The sequence below is a fragment of the Rattus norvegicus genome, chromosome 10 (genome assembly GCF_036323735.1).
Source record: "Rattus norvegicus strain BN/NHsdMcwi chromosome 10, GRCr8, whole genome shotgun sequence".
Classification (NCBI taxonomy): domain Eukaryota; kingdom Metazoa; phylum Chordata; class Mammalia; order Rodentia; family Muridae; genus Rattus; species Rattus norvegicus.
In genome coordinates, this window is record NC_086028.1 from 35,002,135 (window position 1) to 35,026,575 (window position 24,441).

At 47.4% G+C, this 24,441-nt stretch overlaps 1 protein-coding gene and 1 long non-coding RNA gene across 3 annotated transcripts; one reads left to right on the forward strand and one right to left on the reverse strand.

The window, feature by feature from the left end:
• Positions 1–305: 305 nt before the first annotated feature.
• On the forward strand, positions 306–24,421 carry Mrnip (MRN complex interacting protein). 2 transcript variants are annotated; one of them, NM_001109030.2, is made up of 7 exons: positions 367–439; positions 2,541–2,600; positions 9,118–9,206; positions 18,523–18,598; positions 21,251–21,408; positions 21,954–22,038; positions 23,817–24,421. In NM_001109030.2, exons 1-7 carry the CDS (start codon positions 374–376, stop codon positions 24,312–24,314), a joined length of 1,032 nt encoding a protein of 343 aa, NP_001102500.2. In that variant the 5' UTR covers positions 367–373; the 3' UTR covers positions 24,315–24,421. The 2 variants fall into 2 exon arrangements, with proteins under 2 accessions (XP_038942476.1, NP_001102500.2); XM_039086548.1 differs by lacking the exon at positions 21,954–22,038 and having other exon boundaries at positions 306–439.
• Positions 3,579–21,252, reverse strand: LOC120095090 (uncharacterized). The gene is made up of 2 exons (XR_010055597.1): positions 5,910–21,252; positions 3,579–4,838 (listed from the first exon to the last, which is right to left on the reverse strand). It is a non-coding gene; the product is annotated as an uncharacterized LOC120095090 (long non-coding RNA).
• Positions 24,422–24,441: the final 20 nt, after the last annotated feature.

Below are 24,441 nucleotides of genomic sequence, written 5' to 3' on the forward strand. Positions count from 1 at the left end.
TGCCTGGTGGACTGCTTTAGAAAAGCACCGTCCCTGCTCAGAGTCAGAGAGCCAAAGCGATGGACGAGAGGGCTCAAACATATAGGAACACCAACCAGTTAGCGGTTTTGTTTTGTTTTTTGTTTTTTATGCTTGGTAGGGGGTAGGGGGCGGGGTTGGGAGGCGGGAAGGGCGAGCAGTGACCACCGAGACGGTGGGCTAGAACGACTCAAAAGCTTGCAAGGGCGGTGCTGACGCGGCCAGAGAAAAGCTGAGAGACGCACCAGGGCATGCGAAGCAGTGTTGTGCCTAGAGGGGCCGGAACCATCGTAGGGTGGGCGGGGCCTGGGCGGGAACGTGGAGCGCGAGCTCTCGGCGGGAGACTGAGGCCTGAATGGCGCCGGCTCAGCAGTCTCGGGTTCTACGGTGCTGCAGCTGCCACATCTTTCAGGCACATCAGGTGTGGTGGGCGTCAGCCTCACCCTCTTGCTTCGCAGGATGGTGGGCAAGATATGGCGGGCCGTGTCTCGTATGGCCATGGGAAATGACACTGACGAGGCTGAAGGCTGTGCTTCATTGCAGTCACTTCACAACATGCCTCTGGCCATTTTGTTTGTGTTTGTTGTTGCTGCTGAGGGTTCTGCTCAGGGCTGCGGGCGCGCTCTTCCACCGAGCTACCACCCAGCCCGGTGTGTACGTATTTTTGCATGGTCGTTGTAGAATCCACAGTAGTCGTTTCTTCTGAGGCGGCTTCCAGTCCATTCTAGCAGAATGGTCAGGAACCCAGGTTAAGGAGTGGCGTCCCCTGTGCAGAACCTAGCCCATCATCACACTCAGTGTCTCTTCTCAGTTTTTTTACAGTGAACGGAGAGCTTTTAAAACCCTACGGTTGGGTGTTTGCCTAATATTCACACAGCCTAAAAATAGGCTAGGCATGTCAATGAATGACTAAAGGGAGGAGGGCTTAGCGAGTTTGAGGCCAACCTGGGAGACTAGAGACCCTGCCTCAAAACAAAACTGAATAAGGTATAAGCAGTTTGGACTCCTTTTTGACATTTCCCTGGGTGGACCCGGATGCCACTTGGTGCCTCCACCTGCGGCTTTATCGGCTTGGTAATAGTTACCCATCCCTACCCCCAGTCCCACTCCCGTGCTCATTAGAGCCAGCACAACCCATAACTGGTTAGACGGGATAAGGGTTGGTGTTTGTTTGAGAGGCTTTGTTTCATATCTCAAGCTGGTTCCAGGCTCTAGCTCCTCCTGCCTCAACCTCTAGGCATCTTCTGAGTCGTATCCCCAACCCAAATCATAGTCTTGGTGGTAGTGGTTCTGTTGTTTTACGGGGTGGAATTTGGCTTGGTTTTGAGGGTGTTTCCAAGAAATAATTTCATTATTTACCTTAGATTGATCTCTAATTCCTAATGCCTGTCCATCTTCCTAAGTACTTAAGAGCGTATATCTTTAATGCCAGAAGCTTTATGAATCAACCCAGATATCTTTGTATAGTTAAGCATCATATTTCATGACATTTCTTCAAGCAACGTTTGTATCTATATAAGAAATTATTTTCGTTTTATGTGTATGAACATATGCTTGCATGTATGTCTGCACCCCATGCAACCTTGTACCCACAGAAGTCAGAAGAGGGTCTTAGATCTTCTGGACTTAGAGTTACAGTTGTGAGTTGCCACACTGGTGCTAGGAACAGAACTTAGGTTCTTTAGAAGAGCAGTCAGTTTCTTTCTTTCTTTCTTTTTTTTTTTTAACTTTTATTTTATTTTATGTATATGGGTACACTGTAGTTGTCTTCAGACACACCAGAAGAGGAAATCAGATCCCATTACAGATGGTTGTGACCACCATGTGGTTGCTAGGAATTGAACTCAGGACTTCTGGAACCGCAGTCAGTGCTCTTAACCACTGAGCCATCTACCTGATATACCAGCTAGCACTGAGACATATCCCCAGGTCTGGAGAGCCCTCTCCTTCTCCTCCCCTTCAACCTCCCCATGTCTCTGTGTGTGTGTGTGTGTGTGTGTGTGTGTGTGTGTGTGTGTGTCTTGTCTGTTATATGCATGCTTGTATGCAGATGAGTACATGGAGGCCAGAAGGGAACATTAGTTCTGCTTTGTCATTCCACCTTATTTCTCTGGAACAGGGTCTGTCACTGAACCTGGAGCCAGACTGGCAGCCAGCAATCCCCACTGATCCGGTTTCTACCTCCAACAGTCCTGTGAACACAGACTCACATGGCTACTGAGATCTGACCCCAGGCCCTCACTTGGCTCAGCAAATAAGCTTTTACCCACTGAAATATCTCTCTCTCTCCTTCCTGCCTGCCTTCCTTCCTTTTTTGGACCCTGGAATGGCAAAAACTCCAACTGGATTTTGTCCCATACAAATGACCAGTCTTCCCAGCACCCAACTATTAAATAATACATTCCTTCCTCACCTAAAATGCTACCTTCGGGGCTGGAGGTATAGCGAAGTTATACCTCAGATTCAGATCCGCCTGTCATACGAAGTTGTTTGAACTATAATTTCTAAAATTTCATTTGTAGGTGAAGAAGAGTCTCAAGTGGACATGCAAGGCTTGTGGAGAGAAGCAGTCTTTCGTGCGGGTAAGTACTGAGGAGAAGTAATGGGCCCAGCCTCTCTCTTCAGCCAGGACCCTTCTCTCTCACAGTCCACCCTAGAGAACTGCTGCACCCTGAGTTCCTCCCCCTCCTGGATCTTCAGTGGGTGGAGCAGTGCCTGCACGGGTTCATCAAGTGTTTCTCTAGTACCTTCTGCATGTCGGGCACAGGGAGACAACAGGAAGTAGGAACATTGTAAGTGCTGGGCTTACAGATGTGCTTCTGTGGGAGGAGAAATCATTCACATGTGCACACATACACACGTTGAAAACTAGACGTGCATCTTGAAAACACGGGCAAGTAACAGGGAGAGTGGAGTGCCCAGAGAGCTTTGTAGGTGCAGTGATTAGGAATGCTTGCTGCTCTTGCAGAGGTCCAGGGTTTGCTTCTCAGCATCCACCCACACGGGGCAGTTCACAACCATCTGTAGTCACAGAATGCCAAACCTAACTAAGGGTGGGCAGCTGTGTGTTGGTGGAGGCAGAGGCGAGGTGTATGGGAGGGAGCGGCCTCAGAAGTAGAGGCCATGGGAGCACTTTGCTTTCATGTAGCCAGCAGCACATTTCTTCAGCTCTCTACATACTGACCGACCTAAGGGGTTGATAGCACACATTGCCCAAATCCTGTCCTTTCTGGGGTCCTTCACTTGCTCCCCTCTAGTACTGCATTTCTCACCTCCCATCGTCCCCCTCTCCTGCAGCCACAGGGACTTCCTTTCTGCCCTTGAAACAAATCCTCTCCTCCTAGGAACCTGTGCTCAGTGTTGGGGCCCAACTCAGTTCCCTGGTGGAAGTTGAGCATCCACATGGGTGTTGTCCAGCCCACTCTAAGAGCACCAGAGGAACAGAAGCCTTCCTTGTTTTAGGTACTGATGGGCCTTCAACGCCCAGAGCACTGCCCTGTTCACAGTGAGAGCTCAGCATCAGCTTCTATTAGACGAGTAGACAGATAACCAGTCCCACGTTGATGAGAGGAGATTGTCATTTTTATTGCGATTTACAACTCTGCAGTCAAAGTTTTCATTTACTTTTTCTTTAGTGCTGGGGATGAACCCAGGGCCTCATGAATGCTAGGCTAGCACTCTGCCACCAAGCTGTATGTAGAGGAATTTTAATTCAGCAACATCGAAAGACCTTTTTTAAGTCTCTGTGATCTGGCCAGAATGCAGACATTAATCCCAAACAATGAAGGTAAAGTCGATTTGTAGAAGGAAGCACCCATGTTTGAAAGTGAAATTAATTCAGAGGCAAAGTGGTGAATCAGAGAAAGATTCGACAGAACAGGATCTGCCCAACTCTTACAAGAAGAGAGGGGAAAGAGAGACAACACAAGAGGGAACAGCACAGGGATAGAGGGAGAAGGCAGTCTTATTAAAGTTGTACAGAGACAGGTTGCAGAGAGAGAACAAGCTAGACACAGGTGAAGACAGAAGACTAGTACAGATTGCCAAAGTTATTATGAGGCCAAGTAGAGTAAATTCAGTCAGAAGCTGAGAGAATCCAGTTTGAATCATTCAGCTTGGAGAGGCGTTTGAGCCTGAGCAGCTGAGTTGAATCAGCCAGAGCTCAAGAACAAGAACAAGAAAGGGTGAGTTTTTTCAGCAGGAAGTCTCAGAGGCTGAAAGCATTCTAGGCCTTGATTAGACTGTATGGAGGCTAGCAGCTTCCAGGACTAGGCCTAGGTTATCAGACAGAGGCAGTACGCCTCGGAGACATATACTGCAGAAGGATAAAAGTTACGTTTACAGCTATTCCCTTGCACCTGCAGGGAACTGCCTCTTTGCTCACTTGGCCAACTACGTACTATTTCCTTAGGACGGAGTCCTAAGTGTGCATCACTGTTTTAAAGGGCTTCTTTGCAGGAAGATTCACTTTCCGGGAAGTGACAGGCAGAAGCACTTTGGGAGCTGAGGATATAACAGTGTTCATCTAGCATGCACGGGGCCCTGAGCACAGTCGTCAAACAGTTGAAAAACTGGATGTGCTGGTGCACACCTGTCGTCCCAGCACTTAGAAGGCAAGAGTTTAGGATGGAGGGGCAGCCAAGATGGCGCTGCAGTTGCGAGCACTTGCTTTTCTTACAGAGAACCCAGGTTTGGTTCCCAGTGCCCACATGGTGAATCACAGTCATAACTGCAGTCCCAGGGGATCCGATGCCTTCTGACCTCTGACAGCACCAGGCACATATGTGGTACATAGACACACATCCAGGCAAAACATTCACCTGTGAAACACGACGAATAAATTTAATTTTAGGGGGGAAAGTTCAGGGTCATTCCCCACTACATAGAAAGTTCCAGGTTATCCTGGGCTACATGAGACCTTGTTTCAAGACAAAAAAGGGAGAGGGGGAAGAGAGAGATGGGAGAAAAAGGGAAAAATTTGTTGTTGTTGTCGTCATCGTTGTTCATTTAGAATGACTTCAGCAGAGTTAAAATGATTGGATTTCTGTGAGTTTGAAGCCAGCCTGGTCTACTGAGTGAGTTCCAAACAGACAGGAAACCCCGTCTTGAAAAACAAACAAAAAGAACGTGCCAGCACGGTGATGCCTGTCAGGAAAAACAGAACTTTGCCTAGTCCTTGAACAGTGGCTCTGTAATTGAGAATCCAGCCAGACACAATGACACATGTCTGCCATCCTGCATTCAGGACACTAAAGCACATTAGTAAGTTCAAGACCTACTGTTTATGCTAACTGCCTGCCCCCACCCCACCCCCCAAAATCCTGCTATCACCCTGTCCCAGCTCTCAGGGCTTCTGTTGGCCTTTCCTGTTTCAACACACAGAACCACATCCTGAGCCAGTTCCATCGTGCTGGGAGAAGCAATGTGGTTAACACATACCCATTTCTGTGCCAGTCAGCTGAGACTCAAGTCCCAGATAGGAGCTGCCTAGCTGGGGGGGGGGGGGGGGTGTCTGAGTGCCGAGTAAGGATTGCTACCACATGCCTAAGTTCCTCAGGGAGGCAGGCTTCCCCTGTGGTGAAGTGGAGTGGTGCTTGCCTATGGTTGTCAGGCAACTTAACCCCAGGAAGTTGTTTCTGTCCTCTCCACTGAGAAGTGTAAGGGGAGCTACTGACATTCTATTATTCTGTAAGGTTTATCCAACTGCCTCTAGCCAAAGGAGCAAGAACATTGAGGAGCTCCCAGGAGGCTTCTAGGGCCAGGCTCAGAGGTAGCTGACATTGCAATAGACAGCTAGTGTCAAACCCTCACTTAGCCCAGACCAGAGACTGAAGTCTAGTTTTGTGTCTCCACAGAGGAAGATGTGCCTCAGTGTGCAGCAGAGAGCTTACCTCCACTGTTAAAGCAGATGCAGGTTATCAGTCTTCTTTAATCTTGCCGTCGTCCCCTGTGCCCAACTCCTGTCTACCCTCACTTGAACACACAGCAGACAGGACCACACTCTACTAGGCCTTGACTGCTGTGGCCAGTCAGTGACCTCCATGTTGCCAAACAGGTGAGTTCACGGTCCTCACATGACAACTGATTGCCAATAAGATTAGATCCAGAGGGTGGCCTCATCCAACCTCACTGGCTGAGTCAACCTCTTCCTATACTGTTAGCAGTAGCTTCCTAACTCACCCACCTATTTCTGTCATCAGGTCACTTCCCAACACTGTAACCGAAGGGATCCTCCTTAAAAAGGACACAGTGGCATCCAGCTGCATTCTGGTGCTCAGGAGGTGGGGAAAAGAGGGTCCCCCTCGGCCAGGAGAAGGTCAAAGCCAGCCTAGAATACACGAGTCTGTTTCAGAATAGAGAAAGTTACAAAGGAAAGCTGCTGGGCTGTAGCACTGCCCTGTCAGAGCCTGCCAGGTGGCCTACGGTTCTTAGTTGTGAGACGTGCAGACTGAAAATATGGAGTCTCTTGTTCAATCGGCAGGAGAAGAAACCACTACAGGTTTTTCTTTCCTGAGGGAATGGAGTCCTAGAAAATGAAGCCAGGGTCTTGCACATACTGCCCATGTTTCACCCTGAACTAGCACTCAGCCTTAAGCCTTGTCTTTAAGTTTAATGTCTTTTCTTCTTAAGGCAACAATTCATATCACTTGTCGCAAGGTATTTGGTCACACTGTGAATCCCAAGATTGTATTATTTACTGGAAAAAAAAAAACCAAAAACTGTTTCTAAAGGTGGTCTGGGTCAGTCCTTAACACAGACCTATAAAGCTGGAATACAGCAAGGCCCTGGGTTCGGTCCCCAGCTCCGAAAAAAAGAACCAAAAAAAAAAAAAAAAGCTGGAATACAGACACACCCTTAGTATACACCTTTAATCGCAAACAATGAAGATAGAGTTAGTTTGTAGAAGGTGGCACCCATGTTTGAAAGTGGCAGACAGGTGTTGGGGATTTAGCTCAGCGGTAGAGCACTTGCCTAGCAAGCACAAGGCCCTGGGTTCGGTCCCCAGCTCCAAAAAAAAAGAAAAGAAAAAAAAAAAAAAAAAAAAAAGAAAGTGGCAGACAAAGGGACAGATCAGAGGAAGATTTGACAGAATGAGATCTGCCCAACTCTCACAAGAACAGAGAAAAAAGGGAGCTACTTGAGAGCAGTGTAGAGGCAGTTTTACCAGGAGAATTGTACAGAGACAGGTTGAAGAGAGAACAAGCTAGACACAGGTGAAGGCAGAAGTTTAAGGTCAGATCAGTTCAGGAGAAACTGAGAGAAGCCAGATTGAACCAGTCAGGCTGGAGAGGAGTTTGAGCCAGATCAGCTGACCAGCCAGCCACATGTCAGTAAGAACAGGAAAGGGTGAGCGTATTCAGCAGAAGGTATCAGAGGCTGAGAACATTCTAGGCCTAGATTAGATTGTATGGAGGCTAGAAACTTCCAGGACTAGACCTAGATTCGCAGGCAGAGGCAGAGAGCTTCAGAAACAACAATTACATCAGGCAGAGAAAAATTACTTTCACAATGAATAGCATGAATTTTGCTGTTTGCCTTTCTGTTTTGCAGTGCCAATTTCAAACAAATGAGAACACAGTACATACACATCATCAAAATGCACAATTCATCATTCACAACCCATCTGTGCTGAGTAGTGGACAGGCGAAATAGATAAAACTCAGCTGTTTGGGTTTTTTAGTTTGGTTTTGTTTGAGACTACATAGCTGCTATGTAGTCCAGGCTACCCTCAGACCTGCAGCAGTCCTCCCGTCTCTCTCGGATTCTGAGTGGTGGAGTTAAAATCATGTGCCACCATGTTCTGTTTGCATTCAGCCATTCTTACCTTACCTCCTTGGTTCCTGGTCCAGACAGAACACCTGGCTTCCTGGACTGCAGTGCCACGCACCTTGCAGTGTGCACATCACACACAAAGTACACGTGGCCACTCTGCTCTGTCATACACCAGGAGTCCACAGGAGTTCTCAGCCCAGCATGCACTGGGAACTGTCTGCAGATATGGTGGCAGGGAACAGTAAACGCTTAGAGAACATCTCCTCTGCTCTCTTGTCCTGTTGGACTTCATCTGTCAACCAAGAGTTCAGCACTCAAGTCCCAGCCAGCCCTCGGTAACCATGGAGACCCCTCTATGGAATGTCACATAACCTCTGCATATCCTGCAGCGTGTTTTCTTGAGCTGTGATGACTGGGATTATTATATTATCCAGTTGGTGCTCATGCTATCCTCCTGCCTCAGCTTCCCAAGTAATTGAGACTTACAGATACATTCTACTGCCTTTTGTATACTGGTTTGTTTGTTTGGACACACGGTCTCTACATATCCTTGGCTGTCCTGGATCTCACAGAGATCCACCTGCCTCTGCCTCTGCCTCCCAGATGCTGGCTTTAAAGGCTTGTGCTGCCACTCCCAGATCCTCTAGCATAGTTTAAATCACCTCTTGGTGCCTTGTAATAGCTCACTGTACATGTTGTGTACAGTACTGTGCTGCTTTGGGGAATAGTGACAAACAAACAAATGATGTTCATCACTGACACAGACCTTCTTACTAGTGTCTTTCCATCTGCAGTTGCTTGGATTCCCAATGCAGGCTGAGTTTGGCTTTAGTAAATTCTGCATGATAGTGGGATGGTCAGAAATGCCAGTGCCATTTGCTTATGAATCTTTCCAGGACACAGAGTTCTCTTTGTAGCCTTGGCTGTTCTGGAACTCCCTTTGTAGACCAGGCTGCCCTGGAACTCAGGGAGCCACTTGTCACTACCTCCAGAGTTCTGGGATTAAAGGTGTTCAACAACACCACTTGGCTAGACCTGCGTATTCTTTTTTTTTTTTTTTTAACGTATTTATTATATATAAGTATGCTGTAGCTGTCTTCAGACACCAGAAGAGGGCATCAGATCTCATTACAGATAGTTGTGAGCCACCATGTGGTTGCTGGGATTTGAACTCAGGACCTCTGGAAGAGCAGTCAGTGCTCTTAACTGCTGAGCCATCTCTCCAGCCCAAGACCTGCATATTCTTAACACCACTTCAAGCTTTGCGAGTGTTGTCCTAAGTGTTTCTCACCATTCTGCTAACACTTTAATTTTTTTTTTCCTCAGGCTTATGGCGAAGGCTCTGGTGCTGACTGTAGACGCCATGTCCAAAAGCTAAATCTGCTTCAAGGACAAGCGTCAGAGCTGTCACTCAGGTATAGTGTTCTGAAAGGAATGGAGAATTTTTACCTTGTTGCATGTTGATTAGGGGATGGGAGTTTGCGATGGATAAATTCCTTACAAGTCCACGTGCAACACAGAACGGATTAAACACCCTGAGCCGTACTCTCAGTGAAAATAACTAATTTTTTTACTGAATTGAAGTTTTTTTTTTTTTTTTTTTTTTTTTTCCCGAGCTGGGGACCGAACCCAGGGCCTTGCGCTTGCTAGGCAAGCGCTCTACCACTGAGCTAAATCCCCAACCCCTGAATTGAAGTTTTAAATGCATTATTTACTACTATTGTGTCTGTGTGTATGTGCAAATCAGAGGACAACTTTGTAAAGTTGATTCTACCATTGTGTCGGTTCTAAAGATCACTCAGGTCACCTGGCTTGTGTGGCGAGTGCCTTTACCTGCTGAGTCATGTCACCAGCCTGTGGCTGTAATAGTTTACATGCAAACCTGGCCAGCAAGAAAATAAGGTCCCTTAAGAGGTCAAGAATGAAGTGAAAGTCAAAATCCACACAGACACCTAGGCTGCAGAGCGCCTGGGACTGTACTCAAGATCACAGGTTGATGTCTGAGGGGCACAGGAAACTGCAGGCAGAACTTCGTTGATTCAGTAAGGGACTGCCCTACTTATATTTAGAGATGGAGTGTCAATTTGTGGTCCTCTGTGTGTGTGGGTTCAGTGCCTCTTCTTGCCTTATTGAGACTGGCCTCAGACTCTAGCTCCTCTTTCCTCTGCCTGTGGGCACTGAAGTGACAGGTGTGCCACTCTGCCTGGCTCTGAGTGGCTTGTAAGCAGCTGAGTGTCCAGAGGCTTATGCCCCATTATACAGTGAGCCACAGAAAGCCCCACTGTGCAGCAGGATGCTTGCCCCATACTGACCTTGAACTGAAGAAATTCCTCTGACACTGACACACGGGGAAGCCTTCCGATGGGCTTCAGCATTTGCTCTCACCCTGAGAGCCATGCTTAGAGTTTGTTTCCACTTAGCCCAGGAGGTGGAGGTCAGGGCAGCTTTTCTCTGCAGCAGCCTAGCTCCAACCTGCCCTTAAGAACCCCAGCAGACAAAGGTCAAGGAGTGAATGTGCAGACTTTAAAGCCTGTGGAGTGCCCGCCAGGATGGAGCTTGAGCAGCAGGCAAGGCCCTGGACCCACAAAACTTAAAGTGTGTGGTATGTGTTTGCTGTGCTCAACCACAAACAAGGCAGGGAGGGCAGGGCTGGCAATTTGAGACTTAGAGACAGCCAAAAGGACCTGGGTGTAGTAGGAGCACCTTTAATCCCAACACTCAGAAGGCAGAGTTTAAGGCCAGCCTGGTCTACAAAGCTAGGCAGCCAAGGCTACCCAAAGAAACCCTATCTCAAGGGGGCGGGGGAAGCCAAGTGGAAGCTGGGTATGATCTGGATGCCTATAATCCCAGCACTGAGGAGATGGAGCCTGGAGGATCATAAATTTAAGGTTACCCTTGACTGCATAGTGAGTTCAGAGCTAGCCTGAACTACATGAGACCCTGTCTCAAAATAAAGCACCCATATGGACAGGCGCACGGGGAGGCCTGGGAGGCTCTCAAGTGGCTGGAGTTTCTGTTCCCCTGGTGCTAGAGTGTGCCACCCTCCTGGCACAGCATGAGTTCTCATTGCCTGCCTCCCTGGTCCTGGGAGCTCTCTGAACCCCGCCTGCCTTCTGGGTTTTTATGTAGATGGACATGATTGCTGATACACCGTCAGGAAAGCCCAGAGCAGCCTGTCAGCTCTGACATTCTTGGCCTTTGTGTAGCACTCCTTCTTCCAGTGAGTACTCTTCATTCTTCTAGAACGAAGAGGTCCTGGGACCTATGAGATAAGGGTAGAACAAAGAATTTATTGATACTCTATAACCAGAAAGACAAGCCAGGGTTGAGTCTCTGTGACCCACCTTGGGAAAGGTACATTCTGGTTTAAATGGTCTGTATGGGACTGACAGTGGCCCTGGAAACAGGATATGCTTCTCTACCCTCCTGACTGCAGCCCTGAGTTGGCCCAGAGATCGCTCTACTCAGGCAAAAATAGGATTCCTTTTTGGTTTTGCTCTTTTGAGACAGGGTCTCTCTTTATAGCCCGGGCTGTCCTTGAATTCACTATGTAGACCAGAATGGCCTTGAACTCATAGAGAGCCACCTTCCTCTGCCACCCAAATGTCAGGATTAAAGGCGTGTGTCACCGTGTGTCACCATGTGCACTGAAGGTAGAGCCTTGCCTCAGAAGGCTCTCAGGACAACTCAGTATGAAGTTTTGAACTTATTTTTTAAAGTTTTAGCCAGGTGGTAGCTCACACCTTTAATCCCAGCCCTTGGGAGGCAGAGGCAGTTGAGTTTGAGGCTACCTGATCTACATCATGAGTTCTGGGACAGCCTTTCTCAGCATCCTTCGTCTAGCTGGCCCACCCTCACCCCCATCCCACCCCCACCCCCACCCCCAGCCCCTGCAAGAAACCCTAGCTGTGCTAGGCTACAGGGACTGTTTGTTTGAACAGAGCCTCTGTGTATAGCCCTGGCTAGCCTGGAACTCAGAAAGATAGGCCTCTGCATCTATGGTGTTCAGTAAGAGGTTAGACCAGCATGCCAGACTTAAGGCGTGTGTTTACTGTAGACAAAGTTCATACTCTTGTTTGTCCAAGTCACAGAAAGTTACAGGTTTACAGCCTGAACTTTACAGGAAATGAGTAAACTCAAAGGTACACTTTGCTCTTGAGATTTTGTTTGTCTGTATTGCTTTGTTTTGTTGTTCTTTTGGTTTGGTTTGGGGTTTGTTTGTTTATTTGGGTTTTTTTGTTGTTGTTGTTGTTGTTGTTTTGGGACAGACTATCACTGTATAGCCTAGGTAGCTTGAAATTCACCAAGTAGACCAGGCTAGTCTCGAGCTCACAAAGTTCACCTGCATATTGAGATTAAAGGTGGGCCGCCACACCTTGCAACATTCTAGTTTGACATTTCTATAAAATCAAATGTTTTATCAGGCAGTATCCAGTGAATTTTGCTAGTTAGCTGTTGAGAGAATTCAGACGACTTGGATGAGGGCTTCTTCCTCTTTTCTTGTTCCTTAATGCTCTCTTTCGTTCTTGATGTGGGACTGTATTTGGAAGTTTGGTGGTGTTGGAGGTAAAAGAATTTACCAAAATAGACAAGGAGAGAACTCACTGCAATGCACTGAAGTAGAGCGTTGGTTTTGGGGTGGGATCGTGGGACTGAAAGGGAGCTGACATTCGTTATAGCAATTGAGAGGACAGTTGTGTGAGAGTTTTCTAAGTAGGTGGACAGGCACAGTATCTTGTTATTTTACCAAGCAGTAAATTTTACTGTGGAAGAGGTCAGGCTCCAGGTATTCCTGTAAACTCTATGGGCCACTAAGGATCAGCCTTCAGATGATCGTTACTGTATTCATAAAAGTGGGAATTTTACTTTTACTTTTGGTCTTTCGTGTCTACATTTCCTTCCTGACAGATGAACAAGGTCATACAGAACAGGCTCCTGGATCTTCAGAGAGGTGTGGGCCAGAGATGCCTCTTAGCTTTGCTGACTCATGCCAGGGTCCCAAGATCTTAGGATGTGGACACTTGAGAGGCATTGCAGAGAGGAGTGTCCATCACAAGGTTAGAGTATGACATCATTGGAGACCTAGAGGCTCTCTGTGGCAGGAGACAGGCATCGATGGCGTGACTAATCGTTAATGTCTCTGTGACAATACCATCTGGAACTTGATGATCTGAAAAATTCCAGAAGGTTGAAGTAAGGTTCAAACCATAAAGCAGAGTACAAACTAAAACGGTGATGGAACAGGAGGGCGGTGGTGACACAGGCCTCTAGTCCCAGCACTCGGGAGGCAGAGGCAGGCTGTCTCAGAGTTCCAGGACAGCCAGAGCTACACAGAGAAACTCTGTCTCAAAAAACAATAAACAAACAAATAAGAGAGACAAGACAAGGGTTGAGGATTTAGCTCAGTGGTAGAGCGCTTGCCTAGCAAGCACAAGGTCCTGGGTTCAGTCCCCAGCTCCTAAAAAAATAAATTAAAAAAAAAAAAAAAGAAGAAGAAGAAGAGAGACAAGACAGTAGAGCCAAATGCAGGCAGCAGAGTTCCCAGGAGGATTCCCGAAGAGTTACCCAAGGGGTTATTGGATTTTGCAAAAAACAAATATGGATAGGTGTTGAGAGCGTCGAAGAACACAACAAGGAGTCCTGTGAGAGGGCAGGCAGGATGGCTCAGAATATAAGGTGTTTGCTGTGTGAGCGCTCACACCTGAAGCCACAGGGAGGTCAAAGGAGAGAGGCTGATTCCATCTGAGCCTCCCCCGTCATGCACACATCTTAAAAAAAAAACAAAAAATTTTTTTAAAGAAATCTTAGTAGAGGGGTAAGAAAGACCAACCACAGCCCTGTCTATTCAAACCATGAAAGCCAACAGTGAAGAAGGAAGAAACATGGACTGAAGGGGAAGCCCACGCAGTAGAGAGCAGGAAGGCAAGAGGCTGCTGTTCAACAGGAGGCAGAAAATCGGGGTTGAATCTTACTTTCCTGTCAGCCCCTACAATGGAGAGAATGGAGACGATAGGAGATGCAGGCAAATACCATCAGTAAATGCGTCCTGGGCCCAGGGGTGCCCCAGAGCTCCTTCGTGCCTGAGACTCACAGGAGAGGCTAAGTGGAGACTGAGATGAGCAGCACAGGCTCAGCTGTGTGGAGGCCTTGTTGGTTGATTGGCTTTGATTTTGGTTGTTTTACAATAACAGAAGAAGCACAGAGGTGGGCTTTTTTTTTTTTTTTTTAAGATTTATCTTATTCATATGAGTACACTGTAGCTGTCTTCAGACACACCAGAAGAGGGCATCAGATCTCATTACAGATGGTCGTGAGCCATCATGTGGTTGCTGAGAATTGAACTCAAGACCTCAGGAAGAGCAGTCAGTGCTCTTTACCACTGAGCCATCTCTCCAGCCCCTCTAAGGGTCGACTTCCACAGTCTTTCTAAGTGTAGCTAAGTTTTTGTTCTTATTGTTATTCTTCATTCTGAAAAACTGTTATTTTACTTTAGGACAAAATCTTCTTTTACTAAGCGAAAAATCCTTCTTTAATCCCCAAATTACTTTCATGCTTACATTCTGTATACTGTACACCATTTTCTCTTATTTACTGGTTTTTTGTTCACTTTCTTCCTTATGTACTAAAATACTTCATGTTGAAGATCTAGTTAGGAGGCAAAGCAGCATGACATATAAACTTACCAGTATCCTAAAAGAACTAGACTGTGTACGGCATAATGTAATAATTGAAGGTTATCTGTTTGCGCGTTGTTCTTGACTAGGGTAGTTCTTAAGCAGATTTCATTGCCATTTTGAATGTAAAAGAAATTATAAACATTTTTTTCTTGGTCAAACAAAAGTCCAAGAATTACAGAGTGTTACATTCCAGCAAAAGCCAGCCAAGATGACAAAAGTTCCACATTGAATGACCTTCAGTTAATGAAATTATCTTAGGAGAAAAGTCAGAAGGAGGCAGAGCACACAGAGCCAAAGAACAGATTTTTAAACATTAACCCTGTGTTACCATTTGTAGTCACAAAGGCATCATCAGTTCTGAAGAACTGGGAGATAGTAAATGGTGGCTTTTGCTGAGTCTGGTGACAGCAGGCTGGACCAAGAGCACTTGTATCTTTACAGAATTTTCTTCTTTCACAGAAGCTAGTTAATGGTGATGAAGGGCCTATGAAGCTGTGGCCCTGAGAACCAGGTCTTTCTCGGGATTTAAGATGCTGCTGTGTGGTCCTCTAGACTTAACTGTAGTCTGTTTTCTCCTTTAGTGGTCCCATTGTTCTGCCAGAATGGTCGTGTTTTTCTTTTGAAAAAAACAAAGAGTGATGACCAGGGCCCACCTATGAAACTGAAGTGTGGTTGCCTTTAGCTTATGCCCACAGTACACATGCAGGGGTCAGAGGTGACAGCACGAGCTGTTTCTCTCCTTCCATGCTGTAGAGCCTGGGGGATCCGACTCAGGTTGTCAGGCTTGGCAGCAGGTGCCTCGGCCCTCTGAGCCAGCTCACCAGCCTTGTACCCTTTTTAGCAGGAATTAATAAGACAAGCCTACTAGAGAGAGAGAGAGAGAGAGAGAGAGAGAGAGAGAGAGAGAGAGAGAACGAACGCGAGCGAGCGAGCTTGGTCTTGACAGTCCCCTAAGGGGAAAAGACAGGGTATTTTTGAGAGTCTGACTAAGTGTGACTATTTGAAGCACAGAAAATGCTTCTGCTTTATCTGCTTACATCCCAAGCATAAACCAACCAAAGTCTTCATATTTTGCAAAAACACTTGAGCATTAGGCGGTTTTCAAGGCCCCACCGCTAGTCCCAGAAATGTGGGGTACAGAGATTACACAGGGCGCTAGGCACTAGCAGAGAAGGAGAGCCTCCCTAAAGACAGGGGTCCCACAGCAGTGGCGGTGGCCACAGAGTGTTAGATAGAACGGGAGTGCAAGACAACATGGACCCTATGAAGGGGCAGCCACACTTCACCCCTAGAATCCTGAGCTAATCCCGTAGCTGTGGACCCCACAGAGCACCCTACACACTTATGAAAGTAAAGCTTGGGTTCACTTTGTAGCCACCCTTTCGTCTGGAGTCAGAGAATATTCGGGCTCAGCTGACCTCACAGGGTCTCACAGCCTAAAACTTGGCCACAGATCAGTCATGAAATGATGAGATGTGGAGAAACAAAAGCCTGGTCATCTATGTGACTGTCACGTCGTCAGGAGGGGAGCAGGGAGCCTGCACTGCCTCACATTCTGCTTCCTCCCACTCCGGAGAACAATGGTAGCAAATAGCAGAGAGAGGAAGACAGGGAGGAGAAAGTGTGAGGATGAGAATAGGCCCCTGCCCATATGGAGCACAACATGGTGGCCCTCCTTTTCCAGTACTAGTTAGGAGTTCGTTTCCAGGAGTTTTTATGAGACACGTCATTAGAGGTCAGGCTTGCAATGACTGGGGCCTGACTGATGAAGTTTCTATATTTAATCTTGCTTTGGGAATATAAACAAATGAACAAGGGTTAAAAAAAATAAAAAAACAGGTTGGGGATTTAGCTCAGTGGTAGAGCGCTTGCCTAGCAAGGGCAAGGCCCTGGGTTCGGTCCTCAGCTCCGAAAAAAAGAAAAAAAGAAAAAAGAAAAGAAAAGAAAAAAAAAAACAAAAAAAACCCCAAATAAATCGACCCCAGTGCTGCAAGAGATTAAATGCAGCTGAGGAGAATTAGTGGGATGGGGGCCATAACCCAGTGGTCTTGTGTATCAGGAGAAAGGCCCTAAGTTCAGTCCTGAGTACTGTGTGCCTGCGTGCGTGTGTGCATGTGTAGTATACGAAATGATAAGAGAGAGCATTTTACAAAATCAAAGAGCTAACATTCTTAGGAAACACAGTAAACCCTAAACATGGATCCATTGTTCTGTCTACAAACAGGGAAATTCTGTCTGTGGGAAATCCTTCAAGACTACCAAACCCAACTAGTTCACCACTATCACAGAGACGCAGTCAGCATACAAAGTGAAATCGTGTTTCTGTGTGGCTTCTGTGGACACTTGGGTAAATGATCTTTTAAACCAAGTACCAGGACCGGTGAGATGGTGCAGGGGGTAAAGGCACCTGACAACCCATGTCTCGATCCCTGGGAGTTGTCTTTTGACCTTCCCCATTTCTTTCATGCCAGCATGTATACACACGCACGCACGCACACACACACAAAGAGATAACTGTAAAAATACTTTAAATAAGAAACAGAATTATCGATTTGATTTGGCTCTGGGATGTAGTTTCATGGTTGTACACTTATCTATGGTGCAGGAGGCCTTCTTCATTCCCAACACTGAAAAAAAAAGTCTCTTTTCTTTCTAAAACTGATCCTGAAACTTACATAGGAATGCAAAGGACAGCACATCACCAAAGTAAATTTCATAGAAGGAAGCTGAAAGTCTTCTCCAGTCTGGCTTCAAGATGTGCTATACTACTTACTGTGCTCGGGACAGGGTAGGTAGTCTCGGCGAAAGCCATACCTCAAACTACTTCTGGTGCCAGACATGCTGGGGACATGGTCAGAGAGTAGGTTCACTCCTCACCAATTCTAAACGAAAAGCTGGGAGACCAGAAAGTTAATAAAGGAAACCCAGTTTATTGCAACTTCGACCTGGCCAAACTAGGAAGAGAGAAAACAAACCTAATTTCTCCGTCTCGTTTGATATAACAGAGAAGATAAAGCAAAGGCAAGAACAGGACACAGGTGGTTTTAGTCGCAGAACTAGGAGAGCAGCCCTTCCTGTACTGAAACCCCAGGCTGCCTCATGCTCCACGTGGAAAGTCTCTGCAGTTACATCAGTAGGCAAATGGCAACTTTTAAAACCACAGTAGACATTGACTAGGAATTCTTTAACGGATTAGCTGTGTTCCCAATAAAAATACTCCCAAGCAGATTAAAGCATCCCCTTGGGCGAGGCTTCCTTCCAAGTAAAAAGAACAAATAACAAGGGGACTTGATTGAAACAGATGTCTTACACCATCCGAAAAATAAGATGGCTTACAAACACCCAGCAGACAGCAGCTGAGGAAGGAGGAGGATCTGGAGATTTTGCTGGCACCAAGGACCCTTGCTGACGGTGTCACCAGTGAGGGTGTAGGAGCAGACCCCGGTCTCCCGGTACATGCTCTTAACCAGGACACATGGAGACAAACCATCTCCACAGACACCTTCTCCCTGAGTTTAAATAGTACACAGCAGTCGTCAATGTAATGTCCATTGCAACAGCACAGGGCCCCAGCACTGGGGAGGCAGAGACAAAAGGATCTCTGAGTTTGAGGCCAGCCTGGTCTACGTAATGAGTTCCAGGATAGCCAAAGCTACATAGTGAGACCTGGTACCACCACAGAGCAACAGAACTCAGCTAGGTTTATTAAGTATAAATATTATATCCCGATTAGTTAATTTTAAAAGTTTTAAAAGTAAAGACTTAAGTTTTATTTAGATTTATTTCGTGTGTTTGAGTGTTCTTGCTTGTATGCATGTACACTAGGTGTGTCTGTGAACATTGGGGATTGAACCCAGGACTCTGCAAAACCAACAGTGCTCTTCCCCACCTGAAGTGCTGAGAAATGAGTACCTCCCATGAGGACAGCAGGGATATGGCTGTGACGCCCCACGACAGCCCCAGCCTTGCCAGTTCTTGTACCCACTTGCTTCACCCTCCCTGTTCTACATCTTCCTGTGGCTTCACAGGGTCATATTTGACATCTTTCCTTAAGGTCTGTGGAGGAAGCTGTAAATGCCAGTGAAGAGGAAAATGCAGGCCCTCAGCAGGCTAAGGATGGAAGTCAGCAGGTAAACTAAAGCTACTGCCCCACCCTGTCCCCTGGGCTGCTATGTGTGCGAAGGTTCCACTCAACTATTGCCAAAGGACAGCATTACAAGGCAGTTAAAGATCTCAGTCAGCTCTGTTTGCCTGTTAAGAGTCAGGCAGGACCTTCAGTCCACAAAACAGAATGAGCATTCCAGTGAGATGAATAGACGCTTGATGACTACACAGGGGTAAGAGGAAGAAACTGAACAGAAAGTAAACTGACACCTCAGGTGACTTCCTGTGTGAGCTGACAGGGGGCAGAACCAGGGAAGTGACTGATGGGCTCAGTTCAGCCTCCTTTTGAGACTAAGCATCATCTTAGTCACTGAATTCCTGTCCGTAGGCACCGGCCTGTTTAGGACACTGGGCCACGCCTCTCCTGCTCTCCTGGAATTCAGTTCCAAGTTAGCACACATGACTCAGTTTTTCACTTGAGTCTGGCATGTGGGATATTGAGCAGAAGTTTAGCCCAGAACTAAGTCTTAACAGTATGCCTTACTCACTTGTTTGCCTTGTACTCCCGAGCCTGGGGAATCTACCCAACAACAAAGTCACTGCTTCAGCAAATGCTTACTGATGCATCCACATGGCAGGCACCGGTATGATACTGCAGGAAACACAATGGGGAGAGAGCCTGCCCCTTTGCAGAGGTGCATATATCATGACCTGGACGTTCCTCGTCTGCTTGCAGAGCTCCCCGGACCTCAGTGCTTTCCCCTTGCAGCATCCACCCTTTTCCCTCCCTTGCTGCAGACTGGGCACTCCTCAAGGGCAGGAATGGCGTGCAGTGTTCTCTGCCCCTAGAGCCTGAAAGAAAGCTTACAAAATAGGTGTTCAGCCAGTCAGCCACTGTTGGGTGGGTAGTGACTGGCTTCTTTTTTTGTTTTGTTTTGTGAGACAGAGTTTCTCTGTGTAAAGACCTGGCTTTCCTGGAACTCACTTTGTAGATAAGACTGGCCTCAAATTCACAGAGATCTGCCTGCCTCTGCCTTCTGAATGCTGGAATTACAGTGTGCACCACCACACCTAGCTAGTGACTGATTTACCTGACACAGTATTAAACCAGGATGCTGCACTGTGACTACCTGTGTGGTGCATGGAAACTCCTGCGACCCATCTGCAGCTGTGACCCTACTCTGCTCATGACTTACACTGGCCACCTTCTCTCTGCACTTTGCTTTCATATTTTAAACAAAGGAAGTGCTTGTAAGCACACAAACAGCCCTTCTGACTGTGTGTGTGTGTGTGTGTGTGTGTGTGTGTGTGTGTGTGTGTGCGCGTCCATGTATACATTTCCTTTTCAGTCCCTTTTCTCAGTCCCGAATTTCTTTCTTTCTCTCTTTCTCTCCCTCCCCCTCTCCCTCCCCCTCTCCCTCTCCCTCTCCCTCTCCCTCTCCCTCTCCCTTTTTCTTTTGAGGCAGGGTTTCTCTATGTAGCCCTGGCTGTCCTGGAACTCCCTCTGTAGACCAGGCTGGCCTCATACTCAAATAGATGTGCCTGAGTGCTGGGACTAAAGGTGTGCACCACCACACCTGGCCCTGTTTGGCCCTTTTACAAAGATTATTTCATGCCATTCTTACTATAAGTAATACCTGGGGCTAGGGATTGGGATGCAGCCTAGGGTAGGCCACTTGCCTGACGCGTGTGTAGTCCCAGGTTTGAGCACCAGTGCTTCCTCCTCTCTGGAACTGTATGGTCTTCAGGAATTTTCATGTTTGAGGATTGTAGAGTGTCAGCAGGCAGTGGTGGCACATGACTTTAGTCCCAGCATTCAGGAGACAGAGGCCACCAGATCTCTGAGTTGTGGCGCACGCCTTTGGTTCCAGCACTCAGGCAGGTCTATTTGAGTATGAGGCCAGCCTGGTCTACAGAGGGAGTTCCATGACAGCCAGGGAGACACAGAGAAACCCTAAAAGAAAACAAAAACAAACAAAAATCTAGAGTGTCTTGGAGCACCAATTTGTTGTCTTAAGTGTTGGCTTTTTGCAAACCCCTCATCACTGTGCCTCTGCTCATCATGGTTGAACATGTGTTGGAGAGTGTTGACCTTGGGAAGGTGTGTGACAAGTTATGCCCTGCTAGGCCTGTGTACACCAGCCTGCTAGAGCACTGGTTTTCAACCTGTAGGTTGAGACACATTTGGGGATAAACAACCATTTCATAGGGGTCACATATCACATGTACTGCATATCAGATACCTATATTACAGTTCGTAAGAGTACCAAAATTACAGTTATGAAGTAGTAATGAAAATAATTTTATGGTTGGGGTCACCAGGGCATGAGGAGCTGTACTAAAGGGTCACACGCAGCATTAGGAAGGCTGAGAACCATTGTTCTAGAGTCTCACTCAGGGCAGTTGTGTCCACATTTTGCCCTACTAAAAGTCCTTCCTAGTAATGAGAGAGACACGGGTTCTAGGAACTTTGGCCTACGTGTTATAGGGTGGGCTTAGGCTGCTTTAAGACTCTGAGACTTGGGGTTGGGGATTTAGCTCAGTGGTAGAGCGCTTACCTAGGAAGCGCAAGGCCCTGGGTTCGGTCCCCAGCTCCGAAAAAAAGAACCAAAAACAAAACAAAACAAACAAAAAACAAAAAAAAAACTCTGAGACTTGCCTTCTCTTCTGACACTTAGGCATTGTCTGAGCCCCTCGAGTCCCGTTGGCTGAAGTATCTGGACCAGGACTGTGAGGGCCAGGAGCTGGACAGAGGAAGACCAGCTCTTAAGACACAGCTCTCAGCCAGTGCTAAGTGGCCAAATCTGCCCTGCAGTCCAGCCCGACCCAGGAAGAGGTACCAAACTGGTCTCATCCAGCTATCCCCATGCTCACACTGACTCCTGAAGGGGGCTAGTGAGCAGCTCGTAGGGGTCACTAATGGGACTCTCATGTTGTAGTCCAGTGGGTGGGCAATGTCAGCAGGCATCACTGCTAATCCTCAGTGTGTGCCACCTGGCGGAGGGGAGGAGAAGGCTAGCTCGGCCACCGGCCTGGATGCCTACAGCTCCATTCCTGAGGACACTGAAGTAGGAGCACCGTGAGTTCGAGGATGGCCATGGAAGTGTGGCTAAAGTAATCAGTGGGCCTGGAAGTTTCTCCAGATTTCCTTGTGTCTTAGTAAGTTTCCAGAGTAGCTCTGTTAAGCTCAGGATGCTGCATGACTTTCAAAGGGCAAAAGAAATTGAGATTACAATTCAAGTAAGAATAGCCCGACCCCACTGCTCTGGAGGTCGTGTGGGGACCTGTAGGGGATGAAAAGGCCATGTCAGCCCAGATGACCACCTCGTTGCTGTCTGTGAGATCACTGTGTAAGAGCTTAGTGAGTTATTTCTTCTCCAGGAAATGGGATCAGAGCACAGGGCAGCCTGCACACAGCCCGCGTGTCCAGGGTGTGGACAGTGGTGAGGACAACTTTCAACACCAGGTCAGTGACCGTGGAGCCAACATAGGAGTGCATGCACGTCCGCATCCACGTGAACACACATGTGCAGTGTTAGGGCTTTCAGCCAGGGCCTTGTGTGTGATAAGTATGAACATTACTGTTACGCTACGCTCCACTCCCAGCCCCATGGAATTTGTTTGGTTTTCGTTCTTAGAGAAGACATGGCCTTGCCACATTGCCTAGGCTGGCCTCAAACTTTTAGGCCCAGGTTATAATACCTTCTCTGTGCCTCATGAGCACTAAGACTGCACACACGAAACTTAGATATGTTCGATTTCTTCACAGTTGATGAAGAGATGTGTATACTAGAAAGTCCAACTCTAACATGAGATTTGTGTCTTTTCTGCTTAGAGTTACGTCCTAGGGCTAAGCATGGTGGCACATACCTTTAATCTCTGCACTTAGGGGACTTAGATGTACATTCAAAGCCAGTCTAGTTTACCTAGCAAGTTCCAAGGTACATAGTAGACAGTTTCCTCCCCATCCCTCCAAAAAGGCCAACTCCTGAGCCAGTTGGAATACACCCATAACCCCAGTTTTCAGGAGGCTGAGGCAGGAAGAGCTGAATTCAAGGGCATTCAGACGTACAGCAAGATATCATCATGGTCATCACCCCATGCAGTTATCTCACAGCCAAGAGGGCATCTTGAGGCCTTGGTTAACTGAGGTTGGCAAGAGACAACTGTTTGATCCTGCAGAGTGGAAGAACTTTGTCAGCCTGGTCACATTAGGAGATAGCCCTGGGCTCTCATCCAGGGAAATGCACTGCTCACATGATAGTGTGCTGATGCGCAGACCTAGCAGGCCCACTGTACACTCAACACAGCTGAGGGTAGCTTTTGCTTTGCAGGGCTATGAAAGCCCTAGGAATGAGAGCTCTTGCTCTCTTTTACTTCCTCTGCCTCTAAGAAGTGAAGGCCTACCCAGCTCAGCTCAGCCTCAGATTGCACGCTGAGCAGGGCACAGCACCAGAGACAAGAGTTCAATTGTTGATGTTTCATGAACTACCTAGTGATTCCGGTAGGTATAGTCCCATTGTATAGATTCAAAATCATGGTAGTAAGTTACAGAGACTTTGCCATGGACCACATCCTAGACAAAACACTATAACTGAGTCAGTGTCCAATCTTACCAGTCTGCTGTTTTAGAGGAACTAAGACTTTTGAGGCGTCTGAGTTAACAGCAAGTTCAGTGGCAGAGCCAACGTCAGCGGCCAGTCAGTCTTCAGCATTATCTGGGCATGCATTATGCAAAGATCCAGTGTTACTGTCAAACCCCTTTGTAAGCAGTGATACTGTTTCCTTTGCATCTTTGGTTTCTGAGCTGGGAAAAGCCAGGCCTAGCACCTTGTCACATCCCAGAGACCTCAGTGTGGCCACCTGGGCTCCTGACCACAGTCCAGTGTTGAAGAGATGTTCTGGCCCAGCTGGGAATGTACAAGTGGTATTGACTTCGGCTTTCTAGGTGGTAGGTGTCTAGGCCCCTTCCTGCTCACATCTCCTCATGGGGTCTGCTGATCTGACCCAAAGCTTCCAGTAGATTGTTCACTCAGTGACAGATGTCTTCTTTATAGAGAGATGTGGTCATAGGATTTATCGGGTTGGGGTAAGGCTGGGGCATTTATGAACTTGATTTGCTAAACCTCACAATGGCAGCATGTTCTTGGTCTGCAGAGATTAGCCAGAAGCTATGCAGAGCAGGAGGGTGAGAGCTGCGCGTCCTGCCAGGCTGAATGGGGCTCTTTCTCTGGTTACTTCCAGGACTCCACTGGCCTGTCTGGGACAGAGCAGCAAGGCATTAGCCCTGCCCTCAGTACCACAAACCACATCAGGGAGCTCGGTTTTCCTAGGTGGAAACTACCAAGTCCTGTCACGCAAGTTAATGCCCCATCTTCTAAATGGGCACGGTTTCTCCTATCGCCTGAGAACAGTCCACAAGTGGATGGGAAACCAACAAGTCCTTTGCAGGAGGGCACCAGGCGATCTGGCCTAGCACAAATTGAGCAAGGGACTCTTGAGACCAAGACTCCAGGAGAAGGCCACTTCATCAGAGACCCTGCCACCATCCGGCCGCCTCTAACCATTCACACTACCACTCCACAGCCAGACAAGCCTGACAGGAAGACCCCAGAGCAGCCATGGGCCACGGGGACTCCTCAAGCAGATGGTGGGCTTTTGGCTCAAGGGACACAGAAGGCTCCATCCATGCAACTGCACAACCTCTTTACAACCGGAGAGGACTTTGAGGATGACCTGTAGCCTTCACTCTGATCATATGTTACATGATCCCTCAATGCCAGTCCTCCATGTCACAGATGGGGGTGCTTTGGAACAAATAACCCAACAATAAACACACCTGTCAAACAGATTGTTTCTCTTGCTACCA

Bases quoted from the DNA above. Each gene is read 5' to 3' on its own strand.
- Mrnip (NM_001109030.2), top strand. From the start codon at position 374: ATGGCGCCGGCTCAGCAGTCTCGGGTTCTACGGTGCTGCAGCTGCCAC. The intron at 18,599-21,250 runs GTAAACTAAAGC...TCTGACACTTAG, and splicing joins CTAAGGATGGAAGTCAGCAG to GCATTGTCTGAGCCCCTCGA. The intron at 22,039-23,816 runs GTCAGTGACCGT...GGTTACTTCCAG, and splicing joins AGGACAACTTTCAACACCAG to GACTCCACTGGCCTGTCTGG.